At 42.8% G+C, this 26,284-nt stretch overlaps 2 protein-coding genes across 3 annotated transcripts in view; one reads left to right on the forward strand and one right to left on the reverse strand.

Moving 5' to 3' along the window:
- The window catches only part of KIAA0930 (KIAA0930 ortholog), a 53,100-nt gene extending 47,672 nt beyond the window's left edge, over nucleotides 1–5,428 (forward strand). For both annotated transcript variants that reach the window (XM_040062419.2, XM_040062420.2), the window contains exon 10: nucleotides 611–5,428. In XM_040062419.2, the coding sequence (XP_039918353.1) occupies nucleotides 611–651 (41 nt within the window). In that variant the 3' untranslated portion in view covers nucleotides 652–5,428. The remainder of the gene's footprint in view (nucleotides 1–610) is intronic.
- A 4,750-nt stretch (nucleotides 5,429–10,178) lies between these two features.
- Nucleotides 10,179–25,929, reverse strand: NUP50 (nucleoporin 50). Its single transcript, XM_040062603.1, has 8 exons — nucleotides 25,784–25,929; nucleotides 23,175–23,253; nucleotides 22,002–22,085; nucleotides 19,225–19,420; nucleotides 17,102–17,755; nucleotides 15,825–15,903; nucleotides 14,683–14,801; nucleotides 10,179–14,038 (listed from the first exon to the last, which is right to left on the reverse strand). Exons 2-8 carry the CDS (start codon nucleotides 23,241–23,243, stop codon nucleotides 13,836–13,838), a joined length of 1,404 nt encoding a protein of 467 aa, XP_039918537.1. The 5' UTR covers nucleotides 23,244–23,253; nucleotides 25,784–25,929; the 3' UTR covers nucleotides 10,179–13,835.
- Nucleotides 25,930–26,284: the final 355 nt, after the last annotated feature.

A 26,284-nucleotide genomic window follows, 5' to 3' on the forward strand; every position in this document is an offset into this window, starting at 1 on the left:
GCATAGTGCCCCTGCCATGTTGGTTTTACTGCCTATATTTAAAAAGATGCTCATGATTACAACAGAGGTTTTAAGGTTCAAATTCTGTCCCACTTGGACAATATGGAATTGAGGAGCCAAAAAGGTGAATGTTTCTTTGTGGCAGCTTTTTGAGTGCAGAAATGTAGGCTTTGGGCTGCAGAGTGAATGAGAGTTGAATTATTTGCACCCACAAAAGTCTCCCTAAGGGACTTGGGGATGTCGCATTTATCCTTCAAGAATGGGAAACACCTTGACATCTCTGGTTAGTGGCACTTACACTTGTTTCCCTGGAAAATATTGCCACTCCCTGTCTAACATATGTTGCTTCATCCCAGTATAAATGATAGCAGACCAGCTGTCCTCTCCACATGATGGGATATATTTCCAGTTTGTCATCTTTCAGTTCCTCCCCTCTGCATCCTGGTTAACTCAGATTTTCACGGGCAAAGCCGTGTACCCATCACGTTTTAGGTTCCTGGCGGGCTGTGCCACAGTCCACGCTTTTGTCTTCATTTCTTCATGCTTTCTGGTGCTGCTTTCGAGAGCCTCTTAAGTTGGCTGTGTCTCTTTGTTTGTCTCCCATGCCCAGATATCCTGGAAGTGCGGCAGAAACCAATCCTGATGACATAGCAGAGAGCGGGCACTGCCTTGGAGCCTTGTTGCCAAGTGCCTATCCACAGCGGTTTTCCGTGCTAACACTACCATCTAGTGTCAGGAACAGAGACCTCCGCGGGAAACAGGGACGTCCAGGAATACCAGCCGATCAAAAGTGCCTCTTTCTTCCTTCCTCTGCTGTCACACACCGAATGCCCACATCACTGGAGTGTTTCTGACTGGAAGAGGGCTTTCAGCAAGATAAAATGAGAAGGGGCTGCGTTTAAACTGAGTCAACGCTTTACGGACAGTTTGCTACTGTGTTTACTTTATAACTAAGAAGCCAACAACGTGTACAGAATGTGTTAAACTTTATATTCTTCGGGAGAAACGTTCTAAGAATTTCATAATGATGTGCTCTAGGACATTTGCTCCATAGACTCTGGCCATTCCCTCTCCTCGTCTGATCGGCCGTGTGCGAGCGCGTGTGCGTGTGTGTGTACGTGTGCGTGGGGAGAGAGCAGCTTCCTGCCAAGGGAAGAGAAGGGAAAAGATACATTGCTGTTTTGGTATGTGCAGCAGGTCAGGTCAGAGCTTAAAAGAGGCTGAAGATGTTCCCATTTTTCGTGTGTCAGTGTTAGGACAGGTGAACTCTGCTGACAGATTTCCGTATCTACCAAAGAACAGCAACATTTTCATCCTCAAGAGCTGGCTAAGGAAATGAGCCAGTGAAAAGAAGGCTAAAATGTGCTGCTATAGTAAAGCTGAGGTTCATCTCCAGTACTAATGCTGCTTGTCTTTCTCTCAGCTGAGTCAATACCAGTTTGAGTCTGAAGTGAAAAAAACAGGAGACTGTAATTGGTCTCCAGAGGCCTAAAACCTTACCAGTAACCCATCCTCCTGCAAGCGCTGGATTTGAGGGTTTGTAGTTGCCCTTGCAGTACCCTTTGTGGCCAAGGAGGGCATGGGAGCTGCTTTGTGGTCAGGCAGCTTGCCCGGATTTTCCATCTTTGGTTGTTACATGCTGAAGCACAGAGAGCTTTCTTGAAATGCAAAAGGTGGAAACACAATTCTTTTCTGAAAAGTGAGTAAAAATTGCATAGCGGGAGGTCTGGAAATGGTGTGTCAGGAGCTCTCAGGAAAACAGCCTTATGTTTACACATGAAGTTCGGATCTCTCTAAACAGCAAAACTGCTGTCCTTGACATTTGAAAACAAAATGATTGAATGCTGAGGTTACTGTGCTTTGGCTGACTATTTGGATGAGAGCCAGTACATACTTGGGTTTATTCAGGAGCGCACAGCCGTGGGAGGGGTGGCGTCCCTTGAGACTCCAGTGCACGCACGCAGGGAGAGCGAAGATGCCATTTTTGTCACTTTGCAGACTTTGAGCACCTAAACCCCATGCTGTGGCACGTGCTCTGAGCCTGGACCTTTGTCTCCCTCATACCTGGTCTTTCCCAAGTGCTTTGTTGTTACTCTCGCAGTAGCATCTGATGACTTAACCTCTCAAATAGGACTTTCTGCTTTTTTTCCTCAGGCTAGATTCCATGGAAATAGCTTCACTTCAGCATAAAGGCAGACCAAATTTGCCCTTCAGCCCAACCTGATGACTCCAGCATGGTAAGGAGGCCTGTCTGTATTGAGGCCAGGCCTGGAAGCTGTCACTTTAGCACAACATGGCAGCCTTTCTTACACTGACAGCGTGAGTGTACGACAGGGACAGCTGGCCAGTCTTCAGTTGGCTTCAAATGCGTTGCAAGGCGTTAGAAAAATGTTCCCTTTGTCATTACCAGCGCACCCACTTCTCATGCTGCAGCTTTGGAATGTTGCCTGCGGTCTGTGTGGATGTGAGGGTGTTTCCACCATCTAACCTGGTTGTCCCAGGCTTTCCCCCTGAGCCTGGGGAGAGGTGGAATCCTCACTCAGCAGCTGAAGTGCCCTCTTAAGGAACTTGCCAGGCAGCCTGGGTGGGTACCTGAGATCCCCCAGGTGCTGTTCCTGGCATCAGTCAGTACAAATATTCTCTCTTTGCCCATGCTGAGAATTAAACCACTCCTCAGCTAGAAAACAAGCCTCTCAATGTGCTCCTTACTCTGCACTTTCATACTGCTGGACTGGGCAAATCAGTGCTTGGTTTTCCTTCAAATGTTCACTGCAGAGGGAAGGGAGGGAGGGTTCACATTTGTACTAATCATGACAATTGATACCTTTCGGTCAGGCAGCCAGAGGAACAATGTAAAAAGGAAGTATATCCAGATAGGACCCTCAGTGGTAGGTGCCTGAACACTTCTCAGTGGACAGGAATTTGTAATGCTCCCTCGGTGTTGTGTGTTATGTTTTAGGTGGCTTAACTTTGTGTGCTTTGAAAGACTGAGAAAATCTTGCTGTGTAAGATTTCAAAGCAAATGAGGAATGATTCTAAGCTAGTGCATTAGTTTAAAAGCAGTGCTATGGAAGGTACAGTTTAGATCCTGTGTTTGTGTTTCAGGAGGTATCATCTGCTTTGTTACATGTATGTGGTCGGATTTTGATGTCTAGTGTTTGAAAGGTTGTAATGTCCTGAAAAAAGTAAATTTATTTCTTGTATCTTGCTAGTGGGATATGCTATAGGTACATTAAAGACTCTCCTTTTCTAGTAGAAAAGGACTACAAGTATGCCCTCATGGACATCCATGGAAAGTAGAGGTCAAAAAGTCTACTGAATGTCAATAGTGCTTTTTGGAAGCGAAGATGTGCCAGATTCTCAGTTATTCCTTCTTTAAACAACTGTCTTGGACTTCTTATGTATAGCCAGTGCTTCCCACTTTTTGTTATCAAATTCCACATTTTGTTCTGCTTTTAAACAAACCCTGAAAATTATAATTGGTTGTCCTTGTGTGAACAGATTTACAGGGAATTTGATCAAAAGGGTTTTTTGGGTCAGGATGACACAGCTCAACCCTTAGCATGCTATTGCACTACATCCAAAAAGAAAAGTGAACGTTAGTGAGAACCTCTCAACCCTATTAATTTGGAGGAGGTTTAATTCTGTAGCTCCTAAGCAGTAAACTGGGCCCTGTTGGGCATTGGAGTAATTTCTGCAGATGGAGCTGGTGTGTCCTGCAGTGTCACGAAGGCTGTTGGGCTGTCAGTGGAGGTTGGAGCACAGTGGGTTTCATCAGTTATGCTGATGTTTGAAGATGCAGCTCAGTTAACAAGTTTGGGAAGGTTTGCAGAACAGCTTTCTTTCTTTTTGGAGTTCTGCCATACCTCATTGCTCAGTTAAGTCCTTCCACCCTTCTGCCCATTCACTCCCTCTGGAGATCAAGGTTTACCACTTGAGCTCTTCACAGATGTTGTATAGTGATAGATGTCAGATACAAGGATGTGAATCTTTTCACCCATAACAAAATTTTCATTCTATCGATTTAACCAGTATAGAAAGCTTCTTTTTTTTTTTTTCTTTTTTTTTTAAGAAAGCTCTTAAATCAATTATTTTGTCTTAGCTGATTATTGCTCTGCCTTAGAGACCACCATGTATGTGAAATTATGTTCTTCTCTTACTGCCAGCCAGGACAAGGCAGATTCCAAATCTCCTTTTAAAAGAAGATGCTTTTATAAATTCGATGAGTCTTTCAGCTGTCTTGGCTAATCCAGTTTGTGTGGCTCCCTGTTCCTTTTCTTTTTATTCTCTTGGTCTTCATTGTTTACAAGGCTTGGGCATGTTAGGCTCTGGATTGCTGTTACTGTTTTTATAGTTTTCTATTTTGGGGCATGATGTGCTTTCCAGAAAAGAGAATTGTTTGCACAGGTGGGTTTCACAGTAATGTGTTTTTCCCAAATTATGTTCGTTATTTAGATGGTGAAGTCCTTGGCTCTGCAGACAGATTTCTTCCAGCAGACCCTCATGTACAGAATCCCATCTGGTCACGGAAGTTCTGTATGAATGTGGAATCCAGGGAAATAGACTACTCTTAGACTATTGACCTGCTTCTTGCCAGTCATTAATTTCTTCCTTTTTGAGGTGATTGCTTGTCCTGTATTTTGTAGTCTGAAGCTTCCATATTAAAGACAGATGTAAGATAAAAACTTCAGAAGTGCCTAAGCCCCGTTGCTACCCAGTGGGGTTTAAGAACAAATTTTTATTTAGGAAAATAATTTATGAGTCTTAAATTCTATCTGTGTTGTATGTAGCAGCGTCAAGAAATGACAAGTTTATTGTTCTTGGATGAACAGTGTCTCTCATATGAGCTCACCCTTTGTGTCTGAAAGACTCTCATGGTTTCCAAGGTCATGGCTGAAAGCTCTGGAAAGTGGATTTCCTGTGGTCACAGCAATCAGATGCCTGCAAATGCCTTACACATTCTGCAAGGTACGACTGCGAGTGTGTGGTGCTGGTGTGTAGAAATTCTGTGTCAAAGCTAGGTACGGTAGAATCCAGTTAAAGGCATTGTGAAGGAAGTGACTTTTACACCAAACCTTAAACAAAAGAGTATTTTACACCAGAATGTAGCTGTTTGGATACTTGGTCAAGATAATACAAGTCTGCAAGCAGGTTGCAACGTTGAACGTTCTCTGTGTAAATATATAAATATTCTCAGCCTAATTTTATCGGCCTAACACATGTTGCATGGTTTGGGTTTTATTTGCCTCATCGATCATTGGTGTTGCTTAAAAGGTGATGGGTTGAAAATTGTGCTGGCCCTGTACTGAGCCATTTGAACAAAGAAAAGGAGAAGGTTGTGCACCAAAAATAAAGTTGACTGTGCTTATGGCAGCGGTGAAGAAAGTGTTGGACCCTGCAGCAAATAAACAGACCTCTTTAACGACCATGAACTCTGTTAGTGGTGTTTTCTCTCTCCTGTGCCTGGTGGTGTTGGAGTTTGGATGTATTTCTTCCCGGTGGCAGGCTCCAGTGGTGGAACAGTGCTCTGTGGCACTTGTGTAGGCGTTGCCAGATGGATACTCACGTGGCAGAGTGGCCTCATTGCTCTTTGTTCTGATTGCACTTGGAGCAAAGCCCAACTTCTGACTCTGCTATGGAATCTCTGGAGTTATCAGTCCCTGATGATGTTGGATAAGGGGGAAGAAGGTAAAAGTCAGTGTAGTCCTGAATTTGCTTACAGGTTTTTGTTCTTGCCTTTAGAACAGCCCTTCTAAACTGACCTGTGATTGGTTCTAAATTTCATTATGCAGTCATGAATATTTATGTTTGTGCAGTGTATAGTAGTGAGGACTGATGGCTGTAATGGTTTCTTCCTGATTAATCCAGGAAGAGCTTCAGTGTGGGTTTGTGCTGTGTCACAAAAATGAGATTGCATTTAGATCTGTGCTGCTGCTTAACACTGCCTTGAATTGTGTGTAGTGGCAAGGATCTGCCTTGGTTTAAAGACATGCAAGGCTCTGAATCTTCCCTCTCTGCTTGATTTTTGTGACTGGCAGTTCACAGTAGAAGAAACCTTTGGGGGATTTTTCTGTCTAAATTAAACACTCCTTGAACAAATGTTACCAACTATGTCCGTGAGCTGATGTGCTGATGATTTAATTTCAAAGAATCCCAGACCAGGATGTTTTATGAATCCATGTGGTAGGTAACAACATTTATCCTAAGCCATGTGTGATAGCTTGGAGACATGTGGCATATTAGGGAGAATTAGAACACAGAGCTTAAGAAGAACAGGGTGTCTCAGTTCTTTACATGGACATTTGAGCAGATTGTTGGCAGTGTTGTTTTGTGACTGCTCATGCAACTGGGTAGGAATCTTAGCTGGCTGGGAAATACTAAAATATGGCTTTGAAACAAACTGTGATATTTTTTTTTTTCCTTGAATGCTTTAAGTTGAAAAATTTCATAAGCAGCCGTAATGGAGATGTATTATTTAAATCAGTACAAATGGTAAAGGGCAGCAGAACCTCAGGAGGGGTGGTAATAAACCTCCCCTGCTTGGTTAGTCATTCAGGAGTTTGGACAGGAAAAGGTTTGCTAGTTTTGGGTCTATTTTTTAATCCAATTACTTAAGAGAAAAGAAGATTGCCATGTACATATTTGAAAAGCTTTCCCAGCTTTACTGAATTAATTTCTTGAATATACTAAAAGACAAATATGGGACTAACAGCGTGGCAGTACTTTTTGCTCTATGGTGTCCCTGCTTTGGGCAGCCAAGTTAACTCAAGTTCTTTTTTCCTGGAGTGCTGTGTCCTGCCTGGCTATCTATACCTGGAGAGATCCTCCCAAGAACTACCCTAATATTGCTTGGCACTCAAGTTTTTCATCAAGGTCTGATTATATATGGTAAAATTACACTTTGGAGATTAAAGGAAAAGTAGGCATCTATGTCAGCAGTTACTTGTGTACTCTTCTCTGAAATGTGTTGTTCCTGAAACTTGTTAATGAAACTTTGCAGAAAGCAAAGGAGTAAAATGAAGGAAGAAGGAAGCTTGGTTTCTCACAGAAGTAAGTTTGAGATCCAGTGATTACATTGTTGGAAATAAGTAATTTATGCTTGGTTATGCCAGGAAACTCTTCCCCAAGACAAGCTAGTTGGCTTTTCCTAGTCGGGTTAATGTTTATTGGGGTGGTGGCATGAAAACCAAGGTAGATGATGCACTCTCCTGTTCAGGCAAGACAGAAGGGTTTGTGTGCACAAACAGGATTTACTTTTGTGAGACACATGCCCTTCCACTGCAGAAGGTAAAGTTGACCAGCTTTTTCTGCTGGAATAATATTACTGTGGAGATTCATAAGCAGTTTACAAGTCTAGAGATTTTTTTCAAGTCCCGCGCTCAACCTTTAATTCTGATGCAATCATTGTGTTCATCTAAACCCTACTGGAAATAGTGAATGCCTGCACTGAGTCTGGATGCTTTTCTTTGCTCCTGAAGGACAAGAGAGCTGCCAGAACCAATTCTTTCATCACTGCAAGTGTCAGACTAAGTTTTCCTTTAAAAAAATAGAGTGATAGATGGAACATCAAGGAGCAAGAAGAGTTGTTATTATTCAAGCTTGCTTTTCAGCAAGAGGTGGGAATGCCATGCTTCCTGCTGTGGGTGTCTGTGGTTACCCTGCCCAGCTCAGGTGTCATTTCTGACTTCACTGTAAAGGTAAGGAAACACGGATTTCATAAACTGCCAGAGTAAGTAAGTTTGGTTTGTGAACCACCATTTTCTTTTCAGTGTTAGAAATTTCTTTTTACAGTGAACCATCTGCAAGCTTTTCCCTGGAATTGCTCTATTTGCAGGTAGAAGAATGCCCCTAAGTGCCCACCAGTGCAGGTAGGGCTCCAGAGAGCATCAACCATAGTTCAGACAAAAATTTTTGTAGTGTATTATGTCATCCATGCTATAAGGTGGTAAACTAAAGTCACACTTTTTTCCCTCAGTGGTACTACCTGAACAAGAAAATTCTGTTCATATCTTTGAAACCTTTGTGGACTTCCAGAGGTTATAAATTTCTTTGCTGCCTCTCAGTAAATGTTATGATGTCCCTAACAGTAATACCCACTAAAGAGATGATTTTGGGTATTTATTTTGATTATAATCCATTTTGATTGTAATCAAAATAAATATTCATATGCAGGATGCTCATATGCAAATAAGAATTTCTAAACAAGCGTGATGCCTGAAAAAATGAGCAGCACACAAACCTAACAGAAACTGGGATAAGTATATTGACTACTTCAAACAGTGTAAATTCTGCTGCTGCTTCTTTATTCACCTTGTACAGCCTTTCATTCCTTGGAGCAACTGCTGTATTTCATGCAACTCAGCTTCATGTGCTCACAGTAATATACTGTAGTTTGTGCAGAGGTTTGCCTTCCAGGCATCATCTCCTGAAAATTTCAGATTGCTTTTCTCCACCTCAACTTTAGTTGTCTTGTCTTTCTTACAAACATCCTGTGAAGCAAGTATTTTACCAAAGCTGTTGCCCAAACTTTGAACTTGTTCACACCTTCACATGTCCTGCCTGGTGCAAAGATGGCACCCAGGGTTACTTGGCTGGTTTTTGCTCTGCATTTGCCTTTCAGTTTTGTCTTTAGCTTGAGGTTTATTATGGCAGGTAACTTGTCTGTTGAGGCATTGTTTGGATCATGATTAAAGTGTGCTTCTTACCCTCAGTATTTACTAGCCAGTCACACACACAGCCTTCTCCTGGTTTAGCCCCAGCTCAGCCCTTCACTCCTCCCCCTGGTGAGATGGGAAGGGGGTTGGAAGGATGAGAATGGGAAAACTGGTGAGTTGAGATAAAGGCAGTTTGATAGAAATGCAAAAGCCATGCACACAATCAAAACAGGATTAATTCCCCACTTCCCATGGGCAGGCAGATGTTCAGCCATCCTCCATGACACACCACGGTGACTTGAGAAGATAAACACAATCACTCCAGGTGTCCAGCCTTCCTCCATCTCCCTCCAGCTCTGTAAAGCTGAGCATGGCACCATATGGGATGTCCCTGTGGCCAGCTGGGAAAAGCTGTCCCAGCCATGTCCCCTCCCAACTCCTTGTGCCCCCCAGATCTATCACTGGTGGGGTGGGAGAGGAGCAGAAGAGGCCTTGGCTCCGTGCATGCCTAAACTAAATAATAACTAAAACATCCCTGTGTTATCAGCACTGTTCCAGCACAAACCCAAAACACAACCACTACCAGCTACTGGGAAAATTGTTATCCCAGCCCAAACCAGCACACCTGAAGCTCTTGTTGTGCTCTTCACATGAATGGTTCCAACTGCTGCATGCTGTGGTTGCTGGGACCTGCAAAGGCATTTGCCTGCTGGATGAGGAAAGAGCCTGATTTTGATTAACACACTCCATTTTCTTAGTCTTAGATTAGATGTCTTCTGCATGGTTGCTTTTGTCCCTTCCTCTTATGCAAGTGATAAAATCTTTGGTGATTAGCAAAGCATTAGGTATCAGGTTCCAGGTCTAGGTTCTAGATCATCCCAGCCCAAAAAGAAAAATAATTCTGCCCTTGCGAGCTGTTATTTTACTTTACGGCTGCCAAACATTTGGGAGACTGTAAACGGTGATGACAGTCTTTTTAAGTAGAAGGAAGTATCCAAATTGTGGAATAATGCCAGCACACATCCCAGCTGCATGAAGTTGAACTATACTTGGCATGACAAATCTGTGGCAATTTCGTTCAGTGAGGGTTTTGGGTTTGGGATTTTTTTTCTTGTGTTTGCAAACTGTCACAAACCAGTGAAGAAAAGAATCACTTTGTCCTGACTTTAGGTTAGTGCCTCTAGGCAAGATCTAAAATAAGTTCAGCAAGGGTCATCAGGTAACCCTAGATTATGTGGCTTCTAAACCTTTAATATTCATGTGGAGGGTTCAGAGGTGAGTCTCTACCAGTCACTACCAGTACGTGGGCACAGGTGTTCCCTCTGTCCTCCAAGGCTGCCCCAGCTCCCAGGAAGCATTTTGCCGAACTAGCTCCAGGTTTCCAAGTCAGGAATGGGCAGAGCAGGACATTCCTTCTTTTAGTAGCAGAATTTTCCAGGCAGGAGTTTGCCTGCAAGCAACTGGTTGTACCATTCATTTTATTAATGGGATGTTATACACTCAAAGTGATTCACACAAGACAAATGAATCTTCCATTCATTTATTCACATTTTCCATGGATTTTTGTACACGTCCTCAGTGTATCAGAACTAATGAAAACATTAACATACATGTTATGTAAAACTTAAGTATCCACTGAAAAATTCAGAGCCTTTTGAAATCTACTAACAACAAACAAATCATCACATTCAGCATCTTCATTGGATTTAGACTAGCTCATGCCACTTTCAATTGTTTAATGTCACTAACTTCTGCACACACGCACCAGCTACAAAATTTTATCAAATGCAAATAAGTTAAGGCATCAGAAAGAAAGTCTTTAACGACAGTTTAAATGTTATAGTGCTGCAAAGGGAGCTGAACTTCAGTTTTAAAAGCAAAGTAAACCTCCTGATTGGTTTATGTTCCACAGTATGTTCATTTGAACTGTAATTTTAACTTTCACATCCATCAACCAAAAGGGATTAAAGGAGCACTCCTTTGCCCTCCCAAACAGATAATTTGGAATACATTACAAAAAAAAACCCACCCAAACAAAAACCAAAAGAACCCCCAAAAAACCTAAACCTTGCATATTGGAATTTAATATTTTAAAATAAAAATTCAAGCCAACTGTAATAATCTCTTAGAAATTATTCTGAGAATTCAAAGAAGCAGAGATATTTGTTTTCCTGCTGAAACTTCAAAATTCGAGGAGGAAGAATGGATAAGACACTCCCAACATCTACATGCAGCTGAACAGTGAAGGCATTAATGCAAATTGGGGCAGAAACTTGCATCTTTACTATCAGGTGTCTGATATCCAGCTGTTAAATCCATTACCAATCAAGACACAGGAATGCCTCCTTGAGCTGGAATTCTGATCAAAACTCTCTCCTTGGATAGCATGTGCCAGTTTGCTACGAAGGCAGCAGTACACTGATGTCTGTGCTCTCCATGAAATTTGCTTTTTCATTTAAGGCCTTTATTTCTCTGTAACAATCTCTGGCCTTTTACAGCATTTCTATATTTTAGTATTTCTTAAATAGAAACCAAAGCATCATCAAATATTTCTAACAGTGCTGGAAAAGGGCTGTGCTTTATACCTGAGCACCAAGTTTGTCAGTGTGTGACTGACTTTTCCTGCTTCATAGTCCACATAATGGTACAGTCACCATGAATTGATGTTGATTAAAATCTGCTTTGCAGGGAAATTCTTCCCTGTTCTTTTAGAGGCAATTTTTCCTGTGTAAAATGTTCAAAATTTTATGTTTATGCATATATTTGACATTCTAATCAAGGTGACATGCCAATTTTTGACATTCCCCTGGCTTTATTGATTAAATACATGCACAGAAAAATTCAGGTGTTACTTGCTATGTTGGCTAGGGTAAGGTTGAATTCTTTCCAACACAATTTATTATTTTTCTACTTATTTTTTCCTTTCACTCTGTGCCCTCTGCTTGGAAACAGGCCAGAGATGTACTGTCAGAATGGGGCCACACCCATGTGTGCAAAACCCCACAGCTGGCCCTCCTCAGAGGCAAAGCCCAAGGAAAGAAGTGTTAAGTTCAGTTTGTTGGTCCACATTTCTAAGGATGAAGGAACAGTTCCAAGTCCATGAGCTTTTGGAAGTAAGCAAAGACAAGGCCAAGCTTTTATAGACAGAGCTGTTCCTTATGGGATGTACAACCAGAGCTCTGTCTATAAACCTTTCTGTACAGAGACAGGGTTAAGACACTACAGTCAAAAGACAAATGCAAAATTAACTGAGCCCTTGGACCAGAGCCTGGACTAAAACTGTTAGGCAACGTTCTGCTTTTCAGTCATACACATTTAGACACACCCTGTCAGCTTTGGGCCTCCAATTTAGGTAGCAGCAAGACTTTTTAAAAAAAGCCTTATTTTGAGGAAAGCAATGTCACTGACTTTTAATGGTTTAAGTACTTAGCCAGATGCAAAAAGAAATCCCAAAAGGCACCAGTTTATTTTTCAAATATCTCAAATGGCATCTAAGCTCCCTTCGCACTCCAGTGTTTAAAATGCAATTCTTGTACAATAAGCGTGGCTGACGTGTGAGCAAAGGCCTTTGTTTTGGAACTTTGGTAAACAGGGCTATAGATAAAATTAAGATTTTCCTCCTTTTAATGAAGAGGGGGAAAAAAAGGCCATAACCTGAATTGTGCAGTGAATTAGGCCTAGAGGCAGCCATTTGCTCCACCCCCCAGAGCAGGGGTGCAGTTGGGATGTGCTGCACCTCATCAAATGGTGTTATTCTTTGTTCCCTGCCCACAGGATGCCACTCTGCTGGCTTTCCAGGTCCCCTGTATGAATTGTGTCACACTGATTTTTTTTTTTTTTAAGGAAAGGGTTTTTTTCCTCTGTGTCAAATTAGCCAGAGGCAAACCAACATGTTTGTTCCACCTTGCCAGAGCGACACATCTGAGAGCAGTTCAAGTTTCATATTAACATCAAGCTATTGGAGAAGTCCCAGAGTTGGAAGCAAAGTAGAAAAAGTTACTAGGGAAGGAGTTTCCAGCAAACATTTGAAAAAAGGAAAAGGATTAAACCAGCAAACAGTCCAACAAAGTTGAGAGGGAAACCAAGACCAGAATGAATGTTCTGATCCCCAAATTATTGCCACCTGATTAATTTTATCACAGCTGAAAACTATGTTTACAAATTACCCCATGCTCCCCACATGCAACAGAAAGCTTCTGCCAAAGCTGCAACTCTGCTGCTTAATGCTTGATTATCACATGGAAAAAATACATCCTGACACACACCCTTGTGCATGTGCCTCCTGGCAATGGCCACAGGCAACAGAAAGGTCTTCCAAAGTCCTGAAGTTTGTTGGTGGGAGGAGCTCTCTTCAGCAAAGTACCAGCAGCAGGACCAATGCAGCACGTCCAGCTGTGCCTTGGCTTTGGAACTAGGGACAAACACCTGGGAAGGACCACGTGGAAGTGCAACCCTTTGCCTCTGACCTGTCAGAAGCCAGGGGATGCCAGTGTGCCCAAGAGAAAACTCTTCCAGTTGTCTGCTTGCACTATATTGCACATCATTGGCTTGTTGCTACAGTAAGAACAGAAGTGACAGCTCCTCTGGAGGAACCGCTACTGCCAACAAGACTACACAAGCAAATTCTGTTTTAAATAGCTGCAGTCTCTGAGTCCTGAAAGCACGTGGGACTCCAGCACAATGGAGATCATCACTGGTGGGGTGCAGGACTGTCACTGAGTCTACAAAGTCAGTCTCACCAGAATACAACAGAGCCATTAAAATTCTGCAGTCTACAAACAGTTGCAACAGGTAAACTTGAACATCCTCCCTTCCCAAAACAGGAGATGGTTGCATTATATTACAGTCTGTGAGGAAGCTCTGGTACCATGTTTCTGTACTCAATTTCTGTCCATTTGGTCGACTGGCGCTAAGAACAAACGCTTGGATTTACATCCGTGTGCTTTATCCAGAAGAGGTCCTGTGTTTAGATACTGAAAATGAGGGAGCACAATCCAACACTTGTGTTCTATTAAAGCTTTTATTAGCTAGTTTAGCTTTTCCTCACATCGTTTTTCCAGAATTCCTATAACAGTTCTTAATATCAGAGTAAAGAATTAAATGTTCAAGTGAAGTTAGGGAAGAAAAAAAAGAGCAGCAGCAGTTTGGCAATAATTCCTCAAATTACGGACTGCAACTCATTTAAGCCTCCTTTTTCTCCAGTAGGATTTTGTGCAACTCATCTGCATCCTCGCTTGTTTTCACTCTTATGAGCATAGTGACAGGAACAGCTGGATTCTTCTCATCGATCGGTGGATTAGGAACACAAACTATAAGAACATTGTTTTTTCCGGTTCTTGTACATGGCATCTTAGGTGGAATTAGAACATTCAACAGTATATTTCCTGCATTTGAGGAGGGGAAAAAATTATGATTAGCCATTTTCTAGCTTTTACTGTAATGCAGTGTTAGGACAGGTACTAACTAGAGATTTAGGGGGGTGTTTAGAAGGAAGGTGATTCACAAACATCAAGTATATTTGTCTTCTCCTTCCCTAAGCATCTGTTCATGGCCATGGTTCTCAGATTTCTGTCCTCACTAGAAATGAGAAAAATCTCTGCAAATACTGCTTCCTCCTTTTCTAAATGGAGGAACCTGAGTATCAAATGATAGTAGGGACACAAAGGAGAAAGGAAAGGGGACAAGGGAGAAGCAGCAAATGAGAAATCCATTCATGGTGCTTAGTTTATATCCATGGTAATTTGGATAAACCAGGGTAAAACAGGTACTTTGTATCCCCAAACATAACATTATAATTTTTTACTTCTTGCACTGCTTCATGTGCTCGCTCTTGTAATGATCACTAGAGGGATCCAAGTGTTTGTAAGTATTCTAAATGATTTAGGGGAAAAAAAAAACCCACAAAACCCCACCAGTAGAAAGGTTTTCACTAATTGTATCTGTTAATGCTGTGTAAAAAAAGATTAAAAAACACCCCAATGCTTAGCAAGGAAGCATCAAGACTTGTTACTAGGATAAATGTACTTACCTAAATTGGTATCTGCTCGTACTAAGAGTTGAGTTTTTTCATTTCCTGCAGGTTTTAAATGTAATGTTCCTACACCTTTTTCTTTAAATTCATTATCCTTTTTGTAGAACAGTTTGCACCTGTGGAGAAAAAAATAAACCCCAAATCCTTGTTTGTGCGTCATGTAGAGATGAAATACAAAGGTATCTCTCAGATACACACATCCATCTGACTCACAGTAACAGTAATCAGGATTTAACATGCTGTGAGTAACCTAAATCTTTATTATTCCTGACCTTATTCCATGTGCTAATGGACAGCACTTGCAGATCAAAGAGAATTATTTCTTTCAGTAATGAAATGATAAATGTATTACATTCAGGGAAAAGTAAAAGGCACAGCAACCTGTACTCAGGGTCTGTGAGGAACAATAAATGCAGGCTACTTTTAAAATACACTAATTAGAAAGTCATAAGAACTTGCTGTATCGTTTTGCAGTTATAATAGGACTTCAATGTACAATTTATAAACATTTTTAAGTGAAGCTCTAATAAACCTAAAAAGCCATTTTAATGAAGTAGCACACACCTTCTTTCAGATAGAGCTAATGGCTTTTTGTAGCAGGACAATTTCTGTGCTGAGCATCGAGCAGACACGCAGTTACTTGGACTACTGAACAAGCCTTGAAAAACTTCTGCTTCCAGCAGAGCTAGTTTCATTTTGAGCTTAAAAGCACAACTTGTTCACTCCTTTATATAATAATAATAATCAGTCTTTTCCAACTGAAGAGTTTTATTTTAGGCTATGCAAATCTGGTGGATTTTCCAGCAGTACTGTGTATGATTTCTGCGGTAAAGGGTCGAGGTGCTGCAGTTTAACTGTACAAAACCTGATGAAGGCAGAAACATCTTCACTTGTAAAAAAGCTGATCACATGTACAACACAAACTATTCGAGCTGTGTCCAAGATACAGAAGAATTTTAGTAAGATCTTACACACTCCTGCCTGTAATTTTTTTTTTTTTACAAGTTCATATTCTATGTGGATCCCTAACAAGCTTTATTAATTAGGAAGTCAGGAACATGTCATTAATTATGCACTACAGTGATGAAGAATAGCCATATTCAGGTATTAATTTTATTTTCCAAGTTAAGGTCACTTACTTCTTTGAGTAGAAAGCATCATCTTCTTTTACTTCATTAACAATGACTTTTGGTGGCTCTTCTTCCTCCTCTTCCCCTCCTTTAAACAGAAAGTTTTAATATATTAATGGTGTGAGCACAGATTTTGGCACTGTGTTGGAAGTCCCTTATGCCCACCATGCTTGACATGGACACATGTGGCCAGTCAGTGACAGCCAGAACAACTTTCAGTCCACTCTGCAGCAGGTTCAGAAAAAAAAGTGTTACTTGCTTTTCATTCAGCTCTTAAAGCAACTTCCTCCTCACCTTCAGTCGAAGTGGATGAAAATACCCAATCCAAACCAAATAATCAAACCCCGACAATATAAAGCTTACTAAGTCAAAATCTTCTGTTTGAACAGAAAGAGTTTTCACATTTCAAAGAGTATGCTCCACAAATGGGTTCAAGTAAAGCACAATAAATACTTCCAAGAGCCAGGTTTAATTTGGGGGAAGGGAATTAGTTGCAGAGTGACAGAAAAGAGAGAGTGGCAGATGATGCCTTTCCAGCCCCTCAGCTACTGGGATTTCTATCAGCCTGTTGTACCCAGCACAGGCAAAGAGCAAAGCTGTCAGGTGCTAACTGTGTAACTTTCCCGGCCTTACAATCCTTCCTTTAAGTAAAATGGACTAAATTGTTCTGTATCTCAAGCTTTTTACAGCAGGGATCTCTTGATAAACCTATTAGGAAAAGCTGTGGGATTGAGAAGTCCATCAGGCTGCTTTATATTTCATCAATTCAAGTCCTGTCCTCAGATAAAAGATTATATGTTATATTATATTAAATAAAGTATAAATCTGACAGAAGTATGTAAGTCTTGATAAGCACATATTTTGGTGTTGCTTACATAAGGCTGGGTTCTCTTGATTAGGGGTATAATTCTGCACTTTCAAATTCAAGGATGATGATGATCACAGAATGTAGAATATCCCGAGCTGGAAAGGACCCACCAGGATCATCGAGTCCAGCTCCTGGCCCTGCACAGACACCCCTCAATCCACCCTGTGCATCCCTGACAGCGTTGTCCAAACTCTTCTGGAGCTCTGGCAGCCTTGGGGCCGTGCCCATTCCCTGGGGAGCCTGACCAGAGCCCGACACCCTCTGGGGGAAGAACCTTTCCCTGATATCCAGCCTGACCTTCTTCTGACACTACATCATCTCAATGAACTCAATATTGCATCTTTTTTAGTATTCTTAAGTCACATACACTCACAGCTGACCATTAAAATAACTATGAATAGAAACACACAGAATTTACCTTTGTCATCGCTATTGCCACTGTCTGTCTGAGTTTCCAATAAACTGGTGGATGCCGCAGCGACAGACTTAGCCTGGTTCGCATCTTTTCCAAACAAACCTGAACTCCCAGGAGCAAACGAGAAACTGCTAAGCGTTCCTGAACCAAGGGAACCCATAACGGGACTGTCGACGCTCTTGCCAAAATTAAACGACACAGTCGACGTAGCCCCTAACAACGCGTCTCTTTTTTCCGCCGCAGCCTCAGGTTTTTTGTCCGAGCTCTCCTCAGTTTTGTTGTTAAACAAAAAGGCGGAGCCTTGCTGGAGCTTTGAACCCCCAAACACGGGAAGAGCCCGCGGGCCAGGGGTCTTGCCGCTCTCGTTCTCGGAGCCGCTGTCGCTGCTGCCTCCGTGCTGCTGCTCGATGCTCGCCAAGTACTGCTCGTAGTCCCTGAAGATGGGGCTCAGGTCGCACAGGGGGTTGGAGTTCACGTGCTTCACTATCCAGTCACGGACGGAGCAGTTGAGAGCAGCCAGCTGTTTGTGGTAGGAGCCGTGCGCCGCGCCTGGGGCGCCGCCGGACGAGCAGGGCTGGCTGCCGCCGTTGGCTCTGGGGCTCGCCGCCGCCTTCTCCGCAAACACGGCGATGCTGGGACCGTTGGACACTGGGGATCCTGTTACAAGGAAAAGCACTGAATTACAGAGGATCCTCAGCTGGGAGGGACCCACCAGGATCATCCAGTCCAGCCCCTGGCCCTGCACAGACACCCCTCAATCCCACCCTGTGCATCCCTGACAGCGTTGTCCAAACTCTCTCGCAGCTCTGGCAGCCTTGGGGCCGTGCCCATTCCCTGGGGAGCCTGTTCAGAGCCCGACACCCTCTGGGGGAAGAACCTTTCCCTGATACCCAGCCTATCTCTTGTTCTATTAACAAGCTCTTCTTCTTTAAAAATAACACAACAACACAGATGCTTTGCTGACCTAGTGAGAAACGTGGCTTAGAATCTTTTCTTTTCCCCAGAAAGCACAGCTCTCTTAAAAGCCTGACTAACATGCTCAGTATGAATTCACTGATCTTTACTCAGCTGAGCTCCCTCTTTTGGGTCATCACACTGTGCCCCAGGTACTGCCATGCCAGTGAGCAGACCCAAGTTTTAATTTAGACAAGTAAGTCAGGGATAGACAAAGTAGATGGAGCACACTGGTATATTAAAAAAAAAAAAAAAAAAAAAAAAATCAAAAAACATCTTGTACAGAACATTATGTTCTGTACAAAACGTACATGTTTTATATATTGCCAAAACCTTCAAAATCTTGCAAAAATCTTAACTTCAGCAAGCTGTAGTACTTATTAAATCAAAATACTCAATTTATCTCATGCCATTATGTGCTTCAAACCATCCTGAGCGCACTAGCCCATAATTTTACAAGCTTTTGAGCACTTCTGTATAAAAAAACCTAAGAAGCAAACGAGAAAAATTCTCATTGCATATTTCAGTTTCCCTTAATCTATTCAAAGTCACTGAAAACAAAGTTACTCTAAACTTCAAACTCTACCATTTCTATTCTATGACAAGGTGACTCCAAAATTCAGTGGTGGCAGGGCTAACATTTCTGCATCTCCAGCACAAAGGGACAGAACTAATATTCCTCTGGGAATTCCAAAGCATGAGAGCTCTACTTGCCAAAGTACTTCAAATGTCTTAAAATGTAGGGGTAACTGTAACAGATAAAATTCTAGTAAGACTGTCTGCAACATCAGACGTACAAGGAAAAAAGATGAAGACTTTAGCAACATGTATTTTTTTATTTAAATTCAAAGAATTGGGACATGTTACCAGATGCTTTATACCTTTTACAGATTGCCTTATGCCAGTGCCTTCCATTTCCATCTGTGCCTAAAAACCTTTTACCTTCAGTATTAGAAATAGGAATTTAGTTGCCACCTCTTTAAATTGCATGCTTGTGAAAACTTGTCCCTCCAGCACTATAAAGTATTAGGAAATCTTACAAAGAAGTATAAATTCTCAAAACCTTAAAACACAATTATAAGATGGTCTAAATTTGTTTTTTTCACTAAAATAACCCTACGGATTTTATGACTGAAGGTGTTGAGAAATACATACGCTTACTTAAAACTTACCAAATGCTGACTGTGCTTCAGAGGTGCTCTTCAAACTGCTGAAAGGAGGAGTACTAGAGACACTACTGCTTCCATTAGACAGCCCTTCCAAAGGTTTTACTCCTGCACCATTCCCGAATCCACTGAAGCCACCTCCGCCTTTTCCAGAAGGCAATATAAAGCCTTTAAAGCCTTTAAAAGCTCCTCCACTTTCAGACTGGCGAGAGAAAAAAAGAGAAACAGCCAGTTACATACACCTTCTCCACACAACTCCTATCCCCACTTAATATTCCTGATATCCTGGGTTTATTTTTCCTTAGGTCAGCCTGTCATTCCATGCATTACTATGTCAGCTATGCAAACCAAATTAACAGCTTCCTTATGACACACACTGCTGCTGTTTTTAAAAGACTCAGATGTTTGGTATGAAAATCAACTGGGTCTAGGATGTGGATACATGGAAGTTGTTCAGAGCTGTGGATGTGTTTGACTACCTATTAGACATTCACAGCACCTTGTTTTCTTTAAGCAATTACACGGGATTATATAATCTCAGGTTTATTTTCAACAACTTTTAGCATTTACAGTGGCAATCAAGAGCCCAATACTTTAATCCACTCATCACTCTGGAGTCACCTATGAAACCTCTTGTGCTTTACCCTAAATATTCCAATGTGACTGATGCAAGATGCACAGAGACTGTACTTGACCACAAAACATCTATCTCTGCAACTTTTTCATTACCCACTTCTGATAGCTGTCTCTGCAACCGCATTATTTTATGGTACAGGTTTTTTACAGGTTTCTAGAAGTATGATTAACATGCAAATAAAGCACTGCAACTTTTAGGTCTTTGGAAGTAATGAACTTTTACTACTGGAAGTGAACTTTCAGTGTCTCTGGAAAACCATCAGAGAACTACTTCCGAGTATTATCTGCTTTTGCCATTGAAGAAATGGCAAAGCTTGTTAATTTTAGGCTGTATTCCAGTATCTGCCCTTGTGGTTATGGATCTCTGCTTCCTTTTGTGCTGTTTTTTCCTACGCAGTCCTCTGCTTCTCACTCCTAGGTAGGCATTTTTATTGTGTTTCTCTCTGATCAGTCTCACCTTTGTCTCTGGACATTCCAGTTAAACTGCTGCCATCTTTCACTGCAGCATTCTGCTTGCTCCACGTAGGAACATCAGTAAGTTTCAAGTTTACCTTTTTGTAAATATTTCACAGGTTTCTTATGCAACCTCAGCTGTTCTCTCATCTCTTCTGCATTTTAGACTTTGTCCAGCCTGTTGTCCTGGTTTTGGCTGGGATAGAGATAATTTCCTCCCTAGTAGCTGGTACAGTGGTGTGGTTTGGATTCAGGGTGAGAAGAACGTTGATAACACAAAGATGTTTTACTTGGCAGTGAGCAGTGCTCACTGCAATCAAGGACTTCTCAGTGTCTCATGCTCTGCCAGGGAGCAGGGCACAAGGAGCTGGGATGGAGCAGGGCCGGGACAGTGACCTGAACACAGAATGTCATGGCCAGCATGGAAACTGGGAGCCGGGACTGGCTGAGAGCAGCTAATTGGTGCTTGGGGATGGGATGAGGTCAGTGGGTAGTGAGCAACTGTCCTATGCATCACGGATTTTTCTTGGGGTTTCTTTCTTTCTCTTTTTGTTGGCTCCCTTATCATCATCATTAAACTGTTCTTATCTCAACCCAGCGGTATTTATCTTTTTTTCCAATTCTCCTCCTCCTCTCACTAGGAGGAAGAGTGAGAAGCTGCATGGTCCTTAGCTGTCAGCTGGGGTTAAAGTACACCAACCCTTCTATGAGCTCTAAAAGCCTGCTCCCAGTCTCCTGACTACTTCTACAACCCATCTGGTTCCCCTTCTCTTTCTGTTCCATCTGTCCCTGAATCTCTCCTCCTCAAGTCGTAGTTTCTGTTCTGTGTCACCTCTTTCCACAACAATCCTTTATTTAACTCTTATCCTCTACCACATTTGTGGCTAAAACTACTCAAGGCGTTAGTGGGCTAAGACAGCTTCCTCCTTTACAGTGCTTGGACTGCAGAAGGAAAATCAGAAGCACAGGAGAAGGCTCTCGAGCTCCCAACTGTGCTTAGTCCCATCCAGTCCTGAAGCGATCTGTGTAACAGGTAAAGCTCCAGGCCTATTTCTAACATGATGCATGCCCGGGAAAAATAAATAAACAACAAAATGTTTGTCAAGGATTTCTGAAAGGACAAAAGTTTGGCTGGACTGTGTTAATGCTTTCACAGGGACTAACCCTGTAACAAAGGCCAACCTCCTTTCAATTTTCAATTTGTTACTTTTGCAAAGAGTAGACGGCACTAAAGCTCTTGACAGGGAGGGAGAAAAAAAAAAAAAAAAGTAGCAGCACTCTTAAAAAAAAGACATGGTTTTCATTCTCAGAGCAGCTTAGTATTTTGGGTGTTTTCTAACATAGCTTCCCGCAGCCCTCCAGTATGGATAACTAGTAAATCTGCATTTCCATACTGCTATCTCTGCAAAAACTGGAAGTTTTACCCATTTGCAAACGACACTGTTTCTGAAACACTCTATTTTTACTTCAAAAATATGCAAGAACACCCTCCTCACCCAACCAAACTAGGATTACCCTTTTTTTTTTGCCTTAGCCTTATTCTTACCATGGAACAGCAAAGCCAAAGCTCATGTGCCCATATGAGCTGGTGACTGAAATGATGACTTTATTCAGCATCACTTACAAACCCAAGGAGTGAAAACCTGAGCATGATGGAGTAAAACTCCAGCACTCATGTTCAGTGACTACCTTACCTCTGACCCAACATTTCGGCGCTTTGCTTTTTTAATCGCTCTGTTCTTCAGGACCTCCTCACTTGCCACAGAGAATGTTCCCACCTGGAAGAAGAAGTTATGGGATCATTAGTGGAATGCTCAGAATGCACAGCATGAAGGGATGGCCGAGGTGAGGTTCTGAACACAACTCTAACACTGGTACCAAACAAACAAGGGAAGGAGTTAAAAACCCACCCACTCCCAAAACACAGCACTGTCATTAGCTTGTCAGCTACCTGAACTTGAGCTGATACTTGGACAACTCTTCCTGGTTCTGCACTACATTTCTCTTTGTTCTATCTCCATTTTTTTACAAAAAATACTGTAAGTTTTGCTTTGCTTTTTTAAAACACAGCTCTAAGCTCCCTCTGCAGAAGGGAATCTGTCAGTAATCCACAGTTTGGAGCAGGTATGTGGAAATGTGGGCTCTAAGACAACATGCAGCAGCCTGCTGTAGTTCAAACACTAGCAAAGACAGCTAATGGCTCAGTACTACCCTGCAATGAATGAGGAAATTAAGTTTCCTTATATTCAGATTCCTGGAAGAGTCAGTTTTCTTTCTTACATTTACAGACCTAAGCATTTAATACTTTCAGTCGGACAAAAACTAAACCAGTTTGTTTAAACATGAGCCATAAGGAAGTGTGAGACATTAGAGGTGAAAATCTCTTTTTACAATCAGGTGAAACACACCACTTGAATTATTTGCTTAATTTCTCTGGCTGTGTGGGGACATTCAGCTAAAATTAACATAGTTCTGAAATTAACTATCACTGACCCTCAAAAAAAAAAAAAATACAGGAGGCATACAGAGCATGTATCTCCAGAAATCAAATCTGCTTTTTCTGTCTTTTCAATAAATACCTATCACGCATTTCAGGAGTCCAAAAGCATTTTAACAAGCCTGCGGTTCCCACTAGAAACATGAAGTTCTTTTCCCTAGAACCACTGATGTAATTTTAACTCTTAGAAGCTGCTTTGCTATATGGTCCGCATTATTGGAAACTTTATAAAAATTTTTTTTAAATCCACTTCTATGAAATTATCTTTAATTGCTACACTTTTAACCGGTTCAAGATACACAGCATATGTAAACAGCTACTCTACTACCTGCAGGGGTGTGTAGGGGTGGAACTAATGTGTATTTTTTACCTCTTCAGCTTCATCCTCCTGGTCCCAGTTTCTGTCAGTCAGTTCCTTCTCTGCATTTCTCTTTGCCATTTTTCCACACCTGCGTGGAAGAAACAAAAAAAAACCTAGAAAGAATTGCACAGAAATTGAATTCTAAGTACCTGTGATCTTCAATTTGTATCCTTAGAACAACAACAACAAAAAAAACAAAACAGGAATTGCAGTTCATGTAGAAGCAGGCCAAGATTGGAATGACAACTGAAAACTCAGTGTTGTGGCAAAAAACAATCAGCAGCACTTGAGATTAAAGTTGTGGTGATCAGCCATATTCAATCATAAATTAAAGTAACAACAGAAATGTACGGTTCAGTTATGGGATAAATTTTCTTTAGCAGCTGGAAAAATTCCTTTCAGAACTGTAACTCATATGCTCTCTTTCTGAAGGGCTACAAAAACCCCAAAGCTGTGGTTAGAAATTCCATATTACACTCCACATTGCCGCCTCAGGACACCCATGTAAGCAGCAAGGAAAAACAAAGTTGCTTCATAACATCTTAAAATAAATACTAATGAGGACCCACTGAATCAACTGAGCAGAGAGCTTGGTTAAGACTGAAGACAAGGCTCTCCTTTAAAAAAAATGGATTTGTAGGCCATTACTAATTTGAAAAAAAAATTACAAATAAATGAGATTAGCTTTCCTACAAAGGACACAAAAGGCGTGTGTGGATTTTAGAGCAGCTACTGTAAGCAGACAAATCATCATTTTTCTGGTTATCTCTGTGATGTAAAGCAAAATCAGCTTTGCAGAAGGAATGTCTGTAACTGTTCTGAGTCCAATTTACTAAAGTACAACTTATGAGCTGTGTACAAAACCAAAGAAAGAACACGTGGTAGCTGGATTCAATCTAAAAAACCTGGCAAGCAATCACACTACTGGAAGTTTATGTGAAAAAAATAGGGTTTTTACTAACTATGGTTATATCTTCTGATACTAAACATGAAAGCTTTCCAAGGGAAATATGTTAAATCTCAAGCAAGCATAAAAATTAAAACTCTTCCAAAAATCCCCTTGGGTTTGTGATGATGACCTGCCCAGAAAAAAAAGAAGAAAAAAAATAGCTAAATTTCAGAGCCAGAAATTGTAACACTATGTTGTTACAGGGTATCTTGTTTATATATTGAAATATTTTAGAACAGTAAATCCAGCAGCACAGGCAGTCTCGGAGATCACACATGCAAGTCCTGAATTTTGCCTGACACAGATCACAAATAAGGTCAAGTTAGAGCTTCTGCAAGTAGAGGGACAAAGATTGGCCTGTGTATACATATTTAAATCAACACTGTTCTGAAAGCAGACGTCATTGCTTGATCCCTGGGAGACTATTCCAGTCTAACCCATTAAAAAGCTAAAAAATAAGTTATTTTAAAGTCACCTTTATTTAAACTATTGTCTCATTGCTTTATTTTTTTATATAGAATGTACTGCGTTGTATTATATTATGTAATACATTTTAATTTTAGTTTTTAATAATAAAAGCATTCTGTATATATTCTGCATATATTCACGTTATGTATATAATATACTGTAATATTATTTAAATGCATTCATTTGATTATTACATTAAGTATTTGAATTATTGGAAGAGGACATTAACTACAAAGGCTGTCCCCCACCAAAAGAGGGGAAAACCTTGACATCCTGAGCACCAGGTTCTGTGTTTACACAGTTTCTCTTCAAAAGCACTGTAGAGGATCTAACACGAATCGAACAGAGAACCTGAAGTGTATTCTATCCCATGAAACAAGAACCAGCACAAACCTACATCTGGTTGGTGTTCCCAAACTTCACGAAGTTTTAGGAGCACATGTTCTGAACAGGCTGATATAGAAGCATTTTGAGAAACATCCCAAAGGATCACAGAATATGCTCAGGTAGAAGGGACCCGCAGGGACCATCGAGTCCAGCCCTGGCCCTGCACAGACACCCCTCAATGCCACCCTGTGCATCCCTGACAGCGTTGTCCAAACTCTCCCGGAGCTCTGGCAGCCTTGGGGTCGTGCCCATTCCCTGGGGAGCCTGTTCAGTGCCCAGCACCCTCTGCGGGAAGAACCTTCCCCTGATACCCAGCCTATCTCTTGCTCCATTAACAAGCTCTTCTTTAAAAATAACACGACGCCGATGCTTTGCGGACCTACAGATCCGCCCAGGAGCTTCACTGCCCTATTTAACGCGGCCGTTCTCAAGCGAGGCTCAGCCGGAGCTTTTCGGGGGGCAGCATCAGCAGGGTACCGATGGGCCGGAACCCCGCGGTGCCGGGCCCCGCCGGTGTCGCTGCGGTGTCGCCGCGGGTCCCGGCGGGAGGAAGCGGAAGCCGGATGCCGCCGGGGCCGCCCCGCGCCCGCGGAGCTGCCGTTCCGCATTGACTCCCGGTCCCGGTCCCGGTGACGCCGCGCGTTCCCCGCACACCTCACGGACCCATCCGCGCGTTGCGCACCCCGCGAACCCGCACCGGAGCGATCCCCTCCAGCCCCCGCCGCCCCGCTCCCTCCATCCCCACCCCGCACCGCCGTGCGCGGGTCCCGCTCCTGCCCGGCCGCCCCTCGCGGCCCCCGCGTGTGGGACTCACTCGCTCGGGCGGGCGGTTCTCTCCGCGGTTCTTCCCGACGCTGCGGCGGGCGGGAGGAGGGCTCTCCTCACAGGCTGCGCGGCCCCGGGGCGCGTTCAGCATCCCCCGCTGCGCCCCCGCGATCCGCGATGCCGCCCGGCCCGGCCGCCCCCTCTGCGTCCGCGGGGAGAACGGGGCTCGGCGCGGCCCAAGCCGGGAACGCCGCGTCCGCCGCCGTCCCGCGCCCGCCCGCACCGCGCGTGCGCCCGGCGGGGGCAGCGGGGCGGGGCCGGGGGTGCGGCACCGGGGGTTGCGGTAAGGGGGGGGTGCAGTACCGCCGGCGGCCGCTGGGGGCGCCTCAAAGGCGACGGCGAGGGAAGGCGGGCCCCGCTCGCGTGGCGGCTCACGTGACTTCCGGCGCCGGCCGCGGTCTCGCCGAACTCTCCCGAAATCGTCGGGAAAAATAAACCCGTGACGTCGGCGTTGCTTTATCCTTGGCCGGGAGCCTTCTGTGGGTGCCCG

This window comes from Hirundo rustica, chromosome 4 (assembly GCF_015227805.2).
Source record: "Hirundo rustica isolate bHirRus1 chromosome 4, bHirRus1.pri.v3, whole genome shotgun sequence".
In the NCBI taxonomy this organism is placed as follows: Eukaryota; Metazoa; Chordata; class Aves; order Passeriformes; family Hirundinidae; genus Hirundo; species Hirundo rustica.

Coding starts and splice junctions, on each gene's coding strand:
- NUP50 (XM_040062603.1), bottom strand. CDS start 23,243: ATGGCAAAGAGAAATGCAGAGAAGGAACTGACTGACAGAAACTGGGAC. Junction 22,086..23,174: donor AGGAGGATGAAGCTGAAGAG/GTAAAAAATACA, acceptor TTCTTCTTCCAG/GTGGGAACATTCTCTGTGGC. Junction 14,039..14,682: donor ACGAGCAGATACCAATTTAG/GTAAGTACATTT, acceptor CCTCAAATGCAG/GAAATATACTGTTGAATGTT.